Genomic DNA, 15108 nt, shown 5'->3' on the forward strand with positions numbered 1-15108 from the left:
GTAGTGTTTCTGGCCCACCTCATATGGCAGCCAAAAACGCCTTCCAAAAGTGTCCCTAGTTGAGGATTAAGCGCTCTAGATCATTTTTCTCTCAAGTCATTTTCACACCCTGCCGTCACCCGGCATCCGTCCTAAGGCTGCACCATGGAGGAGCGAGGACCTCTTACAAAGCAGGACCAACAGTGCTGCATTATCTTCAAAGCGTTTTTCTGCAGTGTGGGATGCTGGTTCTGGAGTTTGTGTGGCGGTGCTGCCCCTCTATTCTCCTCAGTAGAGGTTGGGCAGAGGAAGAGGGGAGACATGAAAAGGATACGGTTGGGATTGGCAGAGGGCAGAAGAAAAAGCAAGAGTGCTAGGCACACCCCTGTTTGTGCTCCCCAAATTTATGCTCTAGCTGTATGCCCTAGTCCAAGTACAATAAGACCTTAATAGCTTCAATCTTTGAGAACTTCAATTTCTCCATTTATCATGCTGCTGCTTATTAATACTATTATTAATACTTAGGATATTTGTTTCTGTTGCATTTTGTTTTTTATGTTGAGGTGTGATCCGTACTGAAGACTGTAGTGGTTCTTCATGTCCTCTTCCATCGTGCAAAGTCATGCATATGTATATTGCAAGTTGTTAATAAGCCTTCCTCCTGCCTTAATGCTATTAGGTTAATATGCATAATAGGAGCCAACTAATTTGTTCATCATTCATATTTTCCTGAGAACTCTTACTGTACTCAGTTTCATCAGCTTTAACCAACTGATGCAGAGCAATAGGCGAGAAGGCCAAAGAGTATTTAGAATACCTGAATGTGCTTACATATATTTAGGACTTGGATGTTCCCTCTTGAGTAAGGCAGAGAGACACTGGAGAGGAGTAACATGATTTAGCTTCTCTTTTTAAATGGCTGTATATTCCTCTCATCCTACCTCCATATTTCTATTGAGTATCATATACAATTCTAAGCATTTTTCTTGTTTCTCTTGTCCTTATTTTCTCTAATTTGGTTACATTTGCTGGGGAGTATACAAAATAGTTGCATATGACATATACAATATTTTACTTTACTTGAAAAACATTAGGAATATACTTGATATTATTTTTCATTTAAAAAATTTTACTAGATATATGTATACAAATAATCATATACCTCTGTCTGTACAGTTCTATCTATGATTGCATTTCATATTTGAGGAAAAACCATTTATTTGGAACCTTCAAAAGGCTTCTGGAAAAATGGAATTAAAAGATAGTGGTATGAAAATGAAATATAATGGTTAATATTGTCTTTCATAGTACTAAAAATTGCTAAAATAAAGGTCATATGTAAGAGAAAAATCTTAGTGAGCTTCTCTTTATGGTGTCAAACATAGACATAGAATCTACACCACACTCAGTAATTTTCTCAAATATCAAGATGTTTTGAGAATTGACTTTTGAAAATAGAATCCCAGACATATCTAAGTTAGTATACAATTTTATTCTGAAAAAGGATCAATTACTATATATTTAGGCACCAAAAGTGATAGTAACTTCAAATTTAAAATTTGAGGAAAATGTAAATTGAATAACTAATTTCCTTTTCTATAAAATATTTTGATTTTTCAAAACTGCTGGGTATCAGATGGTGAATATTATGTCTGCACGTTATTACAATGCTTATTTTTTTATGAGAGAAATTCCAAAATTATTTCACCGATTAATATTTGTAAAATGTTATAATTTGCATTAAAACTGTTTGCATTCTTTAAAAAATTGCATTCAAAAGAAAGGTAATTACTATGAGCTTTTAAAAATATTTACTGTTTGATATTTTCATTATACTATATTCTAAAAATGCCAGTATATATATATATATATATTCATAATAGAATTTTCCCTTAAAGAATTTGGTGTATCTGATAATATAAGCCTCTGTTAATCATTTTATTCCTTGTTTACACTCTTTTGCAGCACCCTCTCCAGTCACCAATGTGAAAAAGGGGAAAATTGCAAAAAACAGCATATCTCTATCCTGGCAGGAGCCAGATCGCCCTAATGGAATCATCTTGGAGTATGAAATAAAATATTTTGAGAAGGTGAGACAAATAAAAATTGTTCCTTATATATTGTTAAATTATTCAATTTGTAGAAGAGTTTTTTTGAAATTGAACATGTAATCAATGACAATTGGTTCTTATGTAGTTATGATTATGTAATTGAAATGTACAGGGGATACACTATTCATATTCTTCTTTGTAAAATACATTATTCTTCCAGCATACTGCCATATCATCTAACACTGGCTTATTATGGTTTCAGAACATTGATAGAAGAAATCATAGGAAATTTTTAAAATGTTCCAAGCACTGTATCTATTACCCTTCTACATTTGCTGCAGTTGGCCACAGAAAAAAAAACCTAGCTATTGTTTGACACAACTGTGCATAATGACACCTATATTAAAATCATAAATTATAACCTACTGGTACTGAGTATATTTCACCTCAATAGTGATGCTACAGGTCAGAGTAAAACTGCCCCTTTATGCTTCCAGGACCATATCTTTTTACAGGAGAAAGAATTTCTCATCTTGCTCCTTTGGAGCACTGGTAGTTTGGAACTGCTGCCCTTCTGATTAGCAACCAATGATTCTCCTGCTATATCATCAGGAATCCTATAATCCCTAGACTTTTAAGTCATTATAGGCAACTGAAATGTACATATGAAGCATGTGCTTTATAAAACTATGACATAAATATAACACTGTAGTTTAACATTATTTTAGAATTGAGGAAGATCAGAAATATAGGCCCACATTTCCCATTTATCTCTATTTCTTCATCTCTTTTGAGTTGTGTCTTAGGTCTACTCATCCATATTTTTCTAAAAACAGTTACTGGAGTATAAATGCAAACCACCTATCTTCTTTTTTTCTGAATTCATAATCCAGTAGCTAATGAGAATGGAAAGATACAGAGAGAAATTGGTAAAATGGTGTAGTTAGATGGAGCATGTGGCTCAGATATATAGAGCCATAGTCAAATTCCTTACCCTCCCACTCTCATTCTATTGTGATTTTGTACTATTAGAAACTAAAGATACACATTGCTTAGATTGTCCTTGTCTAATAGAATATGTAAAGATAAGCGGGCATCCCGATGTATCTCTAGGAGAAGGGTGAGAAATCTGACCAAGAAGCATTGAGCCTATGGCATTATAACAGAAAGGGTTGCAGACAAACTTCGTGCCAGTAGCTCCTGAAAGAGAAAGGAAGGGCTAAGCCATGCACCATCATCTCCCAAACGAGCGGTGATGGCGCTCCTCCCACTCTCACATGGAAGTGAAGGGCGACATTAATGGAATCATTCGCTTGCCAATACCTAAAGAATTTCCCAAAATAGAACATTGGGAGAAAGAAAAATTGCCTTATAATAATACAAAATGTCATTTTAAAACACTGATATAATGTGGTGAAAGTACTTAACAATTCAAGATTCTATACGTGTACACAAAGTGCGTACAAAGTAACCATGTTGAAATGTCAGCATATCCTAAAATTATATGACTTTCGAATGCTGCTTTTATTACAACTTCAAACGAAGTCATGCCCTGAGTGTGTTCCCTCTGCTCATTCTTTTTGCTTTTGAATGCTACTAAAATGTTTTCACATTGATTTTATACATACATAAATAAAAAGTCCATTTTTATTCTGTACTAGCCATCTTCTAGGAATTACTTGTTGACAGTATTACATGAAGGTATTGATCCTTCATTATGGATTACAGCTCAATGTAAAGAAATAAAAATCCTTATAACTAGAACAATAGACAGCATCATGATGAACAGAGAAACGATTAAAGTTGTCAAGGATTTCATTTTACTTAAATGCACATTCAATGCTCCTGGAAGCAATGCTCAGTAAATCAAATGATGCATTGCATTGCACAACTCTCCCATGAAAAACCTCTGTAAAATGTTAAGGAGAACAAAGATGTATTTATGAGGATTGAGATGCATCCTACCCAAGTCATGGTAGTCTCATTCATCTCATATGCATGGGGAAGCCTGTCAATAAGTAAGGAAGACCTTGGTGCATCTGAATGATGGCGTTGACAAAGAACATGGAAAGTCATGTGGATGCCAGAAGAACAAATATCTGCCCTGGTGGAGAGACAGTTCCCATGTCTTTAAAAGTCATGATTGCTAATCCTCATCTCACATACTTTGGACTTCTTACAGAATAGACCAGTAGAAGATACCAGTCTCTGTGAAGGATACCGTGTTTGTAACTTATAGGCCAAAAAAAAAAAATGAGGAAGACCTTTAAGGGACTTCTCTGTAGTATGATCTTGAGTGTGGCTCTGCCTCTGACTGTTAACATTTACCCGAGACAACTCTGGATTGCTGCCAGGGAGGTTAATGAGTTGGGTTGATAGAGTGGTGGTGGCAGTGAACTCAAACATAATAATTGTGGGGATGGCATATAGCTGGGCATTGTTTCCTTCTGCATTACGTAGTGCTACTATGACCTAGAACCAGTTTTATGTACCTAAAGATAACAGTTATAAAATCCTAGAGTTAATTGTCCACTCATTAGTCAGTCTGTCTAACTATGGTGGCTTGCACATTGCTGTCATACTGGAAAGCGCACCGCTAGTATTTCAAATACCAAAGGTCATCCTTGATAAATAGCTTTCCCTGGAACTGCCAGGCTTTGCAAGACTAGGAAGAAAGAATAGGCTGTTCAAAGTTTAGAGATTCGTGACAGAAACCCTATGAACAGCAGCCGAACAATGTGAGATACAGTGCCAAGAGGTGAGCACCTCAGACTGGAACACACACAAAATATGACTGAGGACGAACTGTCTCCTTACGTTACAGTCAGCCTTGATAATGTGTTTGGAGAAATGTTTGCAGGACCTGTTTGCTGAAGAGACACCACTCAAAATGAGAACGAGCAGCTTCAAGCAGAAAACTAATCATCAGAACATGGATTGTATCAAGTATGAATCTAGACAAAGTTGAAGTTATAAAAGTTGGAGCACATTAACAGCAATATTATAAGCCTTAATGAGCTGAAATGAAGTGAAATCAGCCATTTTGAGTTGGATAATACTATCGTATCCTATGCAAGTAATTACAAATTCAAGATGAATGGCATCACATTGATCATTAAAAATAACATTTAAAGGTCTATTTTGAAGTGCAGTGCTGTATGTTATAGGATAATATCTGTATGCCATATTTATCTATATATATGCTTTTGAAGAAATTGAATAATTATTTTTCAGAAATTGTTCAAGCATTCGATCAAGATACAATGATAGACATTGGTTATTAGAATATGGCCTTTGTGAGAGAAGTCATATTGGAAACAGCATGATAGAACTTCACAAGACCAATGACTTCTTTTTGGAGGATACCTTTTTATAACAGCATAAACAGACATGGGCATTTTCATATGGAATACACAGGAATAAAATTGGCTACATCTGTAGATAAAGATTACAGAAAAAGCTCCCTGCCATTAGTCAAAACTAGACCAGGGGCTAGCTGTGCATAGAAAGAGAGGAAGCCTCTCAATGGGATGGATTGGCACAGTAACTGTAACAATTGGCTGATTTATGGCAATAATTGTCAAAGTGGCACAGGATTTAACAATGTTTCATTTCATCATGCAAAGGATTGTTATGTGTGGTAGCTGACTCAGTGGTATGTAACAACAACAACAACAACATCTGATCATTGTAGAGCATAAATGCTAACTATTAAAATGTATTCATGAAAATAGATCCAATATGCTATTTATCAAAAATATAAGACATGCTTGTAAATCATTCTTGCAAAGTGTAGGTAAAATAAAGAAATACAATTATTATTATTTGTCTATGAAAGTTGGACAATGAATAAGGAAGGCAGCAAAAGAATTGATGCATTTGAATTATTACATTAGTAAAGTAAGGTTGAAAGTAAGGTGGACTACTTAGAAGAGCAAACTAATCTATCTTGGAAGATGTACAATCGGAATACTCCTTAGAAATGAGGATGCCAAGACTTTGTCTCTCACAGTTTAGATATTTATTGGAAGAGATGAATCCCTGGAAAAGGATATGATGCTTGGTAAAGTAGAATGTCCAGGAAAAAGAGGAATGCTAACCGTGAGATGGACTGATCCAGTGCCCCAGCAATGGCCCCAAACATAACGCTTGTGAAGATGGTAGAGTAGAGGGCAGTGTTGCATTCTGCGGTACGTAGGGGCGTTGTGTGTTAGCACAGACTGGAAACCATTTAACAACAGCAAGTGCTTTAAGAGAATAACTCCGAGACAAAAAGGCTCTGCTACAGTGTAGCCTGTAGTGTTCACTGGCCAATATAAGCAGCATTAGTCAAGTAGTATATAGTGGAATTCTTATCCCTGGCTGATTCCTGGTCCTTTGGGATGTGATGTTTCATAGAGTCCAATGTTATCTTGTACTTTTCAGGGGTTTAAAATGGACAAACACATTATCTCCATTAATAATTTCAAATAAGGACTGCATTCCTTATTAAAGTATCTTTAAAATCCATAAGACTGTAGTTAGGCATCTTCATCGTAGTTTCTATTTATAGTGACCTGATGCACAGTAGGATAAAACCTATCCTATCTTCTTAGACCTGTGCTACCTTCATACTTGTTTCTGTGTTTGGGTCCATTACGGCAGCCATTGTGTGGTCAATGACCCTCTAATATACCAAGCATGCTGTCCTTTCCAGAGGACTAGTCTCACATAAGATGTCCACACTGTGGGAGATGATGAGTAAGCTTCCTGCTGAATGGCTTCTACGACAGATATCTATTCTTCTGGTATCCATGGAATCCCCAAAATTCTTCATCAACACCATAATTCAAATTTATCATTTTATCCACATGCCTTATTCACTGTCCTTCTTCCACATACATATCAGACTATTATTAAACTTATTTGGCCCATTGTCCCCTTTTCAGAAAAAAAATCAACCCCCATTATGGCAAATACTGTTGTACCCTATAGTCCAGGAGAAAGTGTAGATATCTGCTTCTTCAGCTCATCAGAATCATTGTTGCGCTCCCCAGGATTGGAATTGACCACTTTGGGAAACAACGAAGGCTGTGTTATTAGTCAGCAGCGGCAATTCCTCGCGGCTCTCAGCAAATGGGGTTGTGCCATCTGTCTATTACAGGGTGTTCATAAATTCTCCTCTCATTCTGAGGCCATTGTCTTCTGTATATAGGTCAGCTTCTCATTTTTATTTTTTGGCCTCCAGATGACATGTGTTGCAAAAAGAAAATCTTTACACATCTAATAGAAAGCAGCAAACATATTTTTGGTATTAGACAGAACCAAAAAAATAAATAAATAAAACTCACTGAGTTGGTTCCAACTCATTGCAACTATATAGGACAGAATAAAATCACCCCTTTAGGTTTCCCCAAACTTGAATCTTTACAGGGTTCGACGGGTTCCTCTTCCTTCTGCAGAGCGGCTGTTGGACTTGACTTGCTGACTTTATGATTAGCGCCCAGTAGGTTGTCCACTAGAGTAGAACTAAACAATAACATAAATATCTTGTATATGTAACAAAATGCATGGTGAGTTATTTGAAACATTCTAATTTTAACATTTTACTGTGATAAAGATTATTTTAAAAATGAAACCGATAAGGCAGGTTAAAAGAACTAAACACCAGCAGCCGTATGTGTGCACACAGAGGTGAAATACTATTCAACAGCAGGAAGTGCTAAAGGTGGAAAAGGAACTCATTTTGTGCATTTCTCCCCTCTGAATCAGTTAGCTGTTTGTTTGGTTGGGTTTTTTGTCCTTAGAGAAATTGTTGGATTTAAAAAATAAAACTTTTATTGTTTGTGTGCATAATATTCAACAGGAAAAAGAATTTATGGATTTATTTTGTCTCCATTAGCTTTACTCACTTTAGAATAAATAGTTATTGAAAAAGCCAGAGGGAGGAATCCTTTGTTTATTGATATGCCTTCTAGAAAATGCTTTGTGTGTTTGTTTTCTTTATAATCTGACTTTGTTATTAATTATATTGATTGAAGTACACTTGAACTTACTTTATACTGTGTTATCACATTAATGCTTCCCTTTACTTGTATACATAAAAGGATAAAAATTATTTAGGAAAGTGTTTCCATACATATCTTCAATAAATAAATAGCAAGTTGTCTATTAATTTGCTATAAAAGCAGGAAAGCTGTTATATTTAATTAGAAGAAGTCACTGACTACTTTGTTGCAGTGATGGTGTTGCTTTATAATGACCACTCTCAAGCAAAATTATTGAGCAGACACATCAAATATACAGATTATTGTTTTTCATTTGTTTTCTTTATTTTTATTCAGAAAAGAAAAATATGAAATCATGAAAATGAGTTTTTAGATCATGGATTGAGGTGGAGGTCCAGATAGGCTTCCTGAGGTCATTTTAAACCTTCAAACTGACACTACCATTTTGCTTGCTGGCTTTTGGCCAGACACTGGTGGCACAGCTTTCCAGGGCATATGGACTTGCCAGCTAGCATTTCAGCCTGCGATTGCCCTGCTCTAATAGAGTTCATTGGACCGCTCTGCTCCAGCGTGGTGATGGGCCCACTGCCATCTCTTAATTAAAGGCACAGGCAAAGCGAAGTTGCCCTTTGGCAAGGGATATGCCAGCTGGCTCCTTCTTCCTAGGCGTCCCTCTTGCTGTATGGGAACGGTGTTTGCTAAGCAGCTGGGGAATGTCACTCATTCACTAAGCTAGCACATGAAGGCAGCAGAAGCCACCATTCAGGCCAAAGCCTTGGCAGCCAAGTGGTTGTATATGTTGATCATGAAAATAGGGTTAATGATATGAAGGGATTAAAACATGAGAGTGATTTAAATTAATGAAAAACATCAAATTTAATACCTTTAGATAATTTGAATAAGTTGTTTATTGGCCTCGATCCCTTAGATATATTTGGAACTTCTGTTAGAAAATGAGTATTCAGGTAACTCAGTGTGTTAGTCTGAGTAGACTAGAGAAACAAATTCATAAACAGTTATGTGTATAAAAAAGAGCTTTATATACAAGAACAATTAAATACTGAGAAAACATCCCAGTCCAGTCCAGATCAAGTCCACAAGTCCAATATTAGCCCATATGTCCAATACCAATCTATAAATTCCTCTTCAGACAAAACCCATGCGATGACACTGAATGCAGGAGGATAACAGGCCAGTGGGTGGAAAGCCTGGTGGGTCCAGTGTTGTTGTAAGCATTGTTGTGAGCATTGGCAGGGGCCTCTCCGTGGCTCCTCTGGCTCTAGGGCTCCAGGTCAGCTCCCCACGTGTCTTTTCAGCAAGCATGTCTCACAGGGAGTGAGTGTGTGTCCCGCCTCCCCTGAGCTATTTATCTCCTTAGCACCTCCAAATGAGGTCATCAAGCTGCGACCTGATTGACAGGCTAAACTCCACCGCTTCACTCTTAAATCTCAAATCCACAACAGATTATGTAACTTCCACACTCAGACACTGTACAATGATAAGGCCATATATAATTTGCCACCAAGACATACTCATTCTTAATAGATCAATCAGATGAAATGTGTAATTTTTAAAAATGATCATGTTATCTCAAGAAACAGCATCCTAACTTTCTATTAAGATTTTAATTGTAATAATTGAAAGTACAACTCATAATTTTTCAAGAAATATGTTAATTTGACTTTCCAAAATAGTTAAACAAAGTTTTTTTAAATATTTTTATTTTACTTTCTTATGGAAGCATTTGCCATCATGCTTTAGAACCAATAGTCATAAAATTTTCTAGAAACCTACTATGTTTTAAGATTGTGTTACTACTGCAAAAACTCACTGCCAAGTCTATTCCAAACCATAGTGAACTTATAGTACAGGGTAGAACTGCCCCTGTGGGTTTCAGAGACTATAAATCTTCTGGGGAGGGGACAATCTCATCTTTCTTCCTTAGACTGCTTGGTGGTTTCAAACTGTTGACCTTGCACTTAGTCATCCCATGCATAACCCACTAAGCCACAAGTGCTCTGTAAGATTGTTAGCTGATGTTTATATACTTGTGTGTGGTAGATATATATTTGTATCTTTGCCATATCCTTGGTAAATAAGGATCATGCCCAGTTTAACCTCCCTGGCGGTAACCCCGAGTGTGGCTCGAGGTAGATGTTAACTGTCAGAAGTGGGTAACCCCCGAGCCACACTCGGGATCACACTGCAGAGAAGTCCCTTAACAAAATTACTGACATAATTAGACCACAGGGAGGTTAAAGAAGGAAAAGTGTACCCACATTTCAAAAGCTGTGTACCCACATTTCTGCACTTGCTTAGTTAATGAAGTAGTTTTAGTTATTGAAGTATTCTAATTAAATAAAACCTTCTGGATTGACTCATTTGCTTTACACATATTGGGATTTTGTGTAAAAGTCACAATTACACAGCTATATTACAATATCAGTCTTAAAATGACATTGGGGTATCATCTGCCAACCCCATCAACATCAGCTCAAGGCTGTTTCCTATGAGGCAGATTCAGACAGGCTTCTACCACCTTTCTTGCCCATTCTGACAACAATTTCTCTCATGGATTGCTACTTTTCTTCTGTGTTTTCTAATCCACTATAATTGCCATGCAGAACTCAAACATAATGCAATTATAGAGTTTATTAGGCAAGTAATGGATTACAATTCATGATCAGAAATGGCTGGATACAATTCTTTGATCAAGACAGTTTCTTCTCAGTGATTCCTATTGGCAGACAAAACTGCAAACCTCAGACCCCTCAGCCTTGCTTCTTCTCTGACAAGTGTTATAAAGCTAGTTTAGCTCTGTCGTTTAAGGCCACAGACACCCCACTCTGTCAGCAAGCTTCTCAAACCAGAGCCTTGGCATTTCCAAGCTCATTAGCTTAGTCTTCTGCTGTTGCTATTGCCTCTGCTCTAGTTGTTTCTCGGCTGCTGCTTTTCACCAAATGCCACCATCTCTAATTTCATAAGTGACATCTGAATTATGGAAGTTCAGCAACATGACCTTGAATCCAAAGACCATATTTCAATTCTAATTCTTCTTTTTTGGTTACAGTGAAATTCCCTCCTTCCTGGCCCTGGAATGGCAGATTTTAAATGTAAAGGCCTGGCAACACTAACTAATCCTCCCATTAAGTTTGCACACATTTTATTTACATTGTGCAATGCACCTTGCTTATATTATTTAAAATGCTTCTAATTCCTTCACTCTGCCACACATGCTTCAAGTTTGCATAGTGAATATGACTTGGTAGACGTTCCAAAGAATATGGCAAGAAGAGTCATGTTAAGTAAGGTACTGCACCACAGCCCCCCCCCCCAAGGGAAAAAAAAAAGCAACAACAAGCTTCTCTAGCCATTGGCCCTTTCCTACTGTAAGAATTAATTAACATCCTCATCCCAATTTTTTTAAAGTGTAAGTACACTAATGAAAATGTGAAGCCAGACATTTCAAGCTTTTACCATCCTGTCCCCCACTGTAGCTAGCCATACCTAAATTGTCCATTTCTATTAAAAAAATAATTTGAGGAGACAAGAATGTGGCTGTTCCTTTATCTAAAAATGATTCTGTCTGGTTGGCAGTTTGAGAATACAAAATCCAGTTCAGGGAAAGCCATCAAATAGAAGCAGTCACACCAGCACAAGCTGCCAAACACCTTTCCCTTCATTTTGCCAGGGTCTGATCATCTCATCTCAAGCCAGTCAGGCTAGGCCAGCTTGAGAGTCTGCACACCTCCCTGCAATTCAACTCTGTCAACCCATTCTACCTCTCTCATCCCTATCCCTTAGGGTTTAGGGTCTTTGAGTACCATATGCAGGCTCAAGGTTCACCCTGCATTTTAAGCCAGCAAACACCTTCCTCTCCATTTCTCATTCCAAGCCTCTGTGGGCTAGGTCAATAGGCACCAAGGGAACATGTCCAAGGTCAGCTTGTCTCTTCTTTTCTAAACCTCCCAACTCTACTCACCTAATGATCTCTGTGCCCAATACCAGTGAGACTCTTTCTTTAATTTCCGATCCTTGAAGGAGGGTTTTTGATGGGCATGATCTTTTTTGTCTCCCTCTTCAAGGAAAACAATGTTCTAGATTTGGAAAAAACCATGTCTATTTTTTTTAACGTTTCCAGGTTTTTCCCGTCAAATAAAAACCCCCTGCTCTCCAAATTTCTGGCTATTCACATATGTTGTTTCAAATGCAGATTTCCTGGATGGCACTCAGGTTTTCCAAATAAGCTTCCAACATTCTGCACACAGGACTACAGGCTTGACAACAAAAAGACAGTGTGCCTTGCAAGTAAATCCTAGTTCCTCTTGTTCCTAGCCAGTCTGGTACTAACAGAACTGTGTGCTCTAATGGGAGTTATGTGCAAAATGACAGGATGTTTTCTTGAATGGTCAATGTATCTCCACAACACTGGTAGGTTATATAACACGAGATAGGATACATTTTCAATATGCATACTTTATTCTGATAAATACTTAATTGATTTTAAATTGCCCCAGTGTTATCTTCTCTTCTTTAGTGTCTTTTTATTCATTGCATATGGCCTTGGGCCTGTGGCTAAGTGGAACTCTAGGTCTAGGCCCATATCAATCATTTGGTTTAATCAGGTCATTCCACATGGACCTTTTCCCCCTCAGGTTCAAAGTGCTGTTGTCCTTAGGTGCCATCCAGTCAGCTCTGGCCCCAAGCGACCCTGTGCACAACAGAAAGAAATGCTGTGTGGTCCTGTGCCATCGCCCCAATTGCTCCTTTGCCTGAGCTCATTGACGCAGCCACAGTGTCAATCCATCTCGCCCAGAGACTCCCTCTTTGTTGCCGCCCTTCACTTTAACAAACATGATGGGCTGCTCTAGGGGCTGGTCTTGCCATCCTTGCCTCTAAGGAGTACTCTCACCTTACTGCTTCTAATACCGATCAATTTATCTTTTTAGCAGTACGTGGTACTTTCAATGACAAGTGATTCTCTTCCTCTGCAGGCTGTCTTATTCAATGTCCAACTTTCACATATGATGCAGCCATGGGTTGAATTAGGTGCACCTTTGTCCTCCCTGTAACATCCATGCTCTTCAGGACTCTGAAAACTTCTTGTGGAGCAGATTTACCTAGTGCTTTTGATCTCTTGATTGCTGCTTCCATGAGCATTGATTGTGGATCCAAGCAAGGCAACATCTTGGAAAACTTCAAATTTTTCTCAATTTATCAAGGTTCAGCATAACATCTTTTATTTCATTTTAGCCATTTTAGGTAACAATAATCAAAAGACAAAGTTAACATCCATAAGTGTCACTTTCCATGCCTTTTTTTTTTTATCCCTCTTACAAAGATAATGCTTTGTGAGTCTGGAGCCATTGCAACAAATCCCACTTCTGAGGTCAACTGTATAAATGGTGTGGGAATGGGGTCCTCTGACTGTTGTATTAGTCCATCATATTGACCATCTTCCTCTATCTCTTTTTAAAAATCATTTTATTGGGGGCTCATACAACTCTTATCACAATCCATACCTCCATCCATTGTGTCAAGCACATTTGTACACATGTTGCCATCATCATTTTCAAAGCATTTTTTTTTCTACTTGAGCCTTTGGTATCAGCTCCTCATTTCCCTCTCCCTCCCTCACTCCTTTATGAACCCTTGATAATTTATATATTATTATTATTTTCTCATGTCTTGCACTGTCCAATGTCTCCCTTTACCCCCATGTCTGTTGTCCATCTCTCTGGGAGGGGGTTATAGGTAGGTCACTGTGATTGTTTCACCCTTTCTCCCCCAACCTTCCCCTTACCCTCCTGGTATGGCTACTCTCAATATTGGTCCTGAGGAGTTTATCTGTCCGGTGTTCCCTCTATTTTCAGCGCTGATCTGTTCCAATGTACATGTTCTGCTCGAGCCAGATTTGTAAGGTAGTATTAGAATCATGGCAGTGGTTGGAAAAAGCATTAAAGAATCAGAAGAAAGCTGTATATTTCATCAGTGCTATACTACACCCTTACTGGCCCATCTTTTCCCCACGACCCTTCGATAAGAGGATATCCAATTACTTATACTTTGGCTTTGGGCCCCACTCCACACTCCCCTGCCCCTCATTCACATTTTTATTATATGCTCTGGGTCTCTGATGCCTGACACCTGATCCCATCAACACCTCATGATCACAAAGGATGGTGTACTTCTTCCATGTGAGCTTTGTTGCTTCTCAGTTAGATGGCCACTTGTTTATCTTCAAGCCTTTAAAACCCAAGACATTTTATCTTGAAATACCCGGTCACCATCAGCTTTCTTCATCACATTTGCTTATGCACCTGCTTTGTCTTCAGTGATTTTGTCATGAAAGTGAGAATCTCAGGGAGCCAGATTATTAGAACAAAGTATTCTTGAGTTGAGGGAGTACTTGAGTAAAGGCCCAATATCCATCTGCTCCCTTAATACTAAGCCTATAAGTATATGTACATAGGTCTATTTTCCCATCATCATATATAAATATATTTACATATGTACATGTCTGTATTTAGATCTTTATAAATTCCCTTTGCCTCCTAGTCCTTTCCTTTATTTTCTTTTACTTTCCTCTTGTCCCATTACCATGTTCAGCCTTCATTTGGGTTTCAGTAATTCCTCCCAGTTATATTACACTTGATCGAGCCCTACCAGACCTCTGACACCCTCTTTGCCATCGATTTTCAGTCACTTATTCTTCCCTTGTCCCTGGGTTTGTTAACAACCACTTCCTTTCCCCGCCTACCCCCACCCATGTCCTCCGGAACTGTTGTCCCATTGTTCTCTGTTCATGCTTGTTTATCCCGTCTATCCCATCCAGATAGACATGTAGAGATAACAATATGCACAAACACAAGACTGAGCAAAACAAAGTAACAAAAGAAAATAAAACAATAGCTACAACAACAACAAAGCCAATGACAAAAAGAAAAAGAAATAATCCTATAAATAGTTCAAGGTCTATTTGTTGTCCCTTACCAGTGTTTTCCAGTCGTGTCTGATGGGGTGCCACGCTCTGGCCCCACAGTCTAGTTTTGGTGTTCCCTGGGAACTTCATTGCTCTGCTTCCCTTGCTG

General features: G+C 38.0%; 1 protein-coding gene across 9 annotated transcripts in view; it reads left to right on the forward strand.

Annotated features, from left to right (window-relative positions):
• Nucleotides 1–15108, forward strand: part of EPHA5 (EPH receptor A5) — a 378384-nt gene that overhangs the window by 244759 nt on the left and 118517 nt on the right. For all 9 annotated transcript variants that reach the window (XM_075544946.1, XM_075544949.1, XM_075544947.1 and 6 more), the window contains one exon: nt 1945–2069. In XM_075544946.1, coding sequence (XP_075401061.1) covers nt 1945–2069 — 125 coding nt within the window. The remainder of the gene's footprint in view (nt 1–1944; nt 2070–15108) is intronic.

This window comes from Tenrec ecaudatus, chromosome 3 (genome assembly GCF_050624435.1).
Source record: "Tenrec ecaudatus isolate mTenEca1 chromosome 3, mTenEca1.hap1, whole genome shotgun sequence".
Classification (NCBI taxonomy): domain Eukaryota; kingdom Metazoa; phylum Chordata; class Mammalia; order Afrosoricida; family Tenrecidae; genus Tenrec; species Tenrec ecaudatus.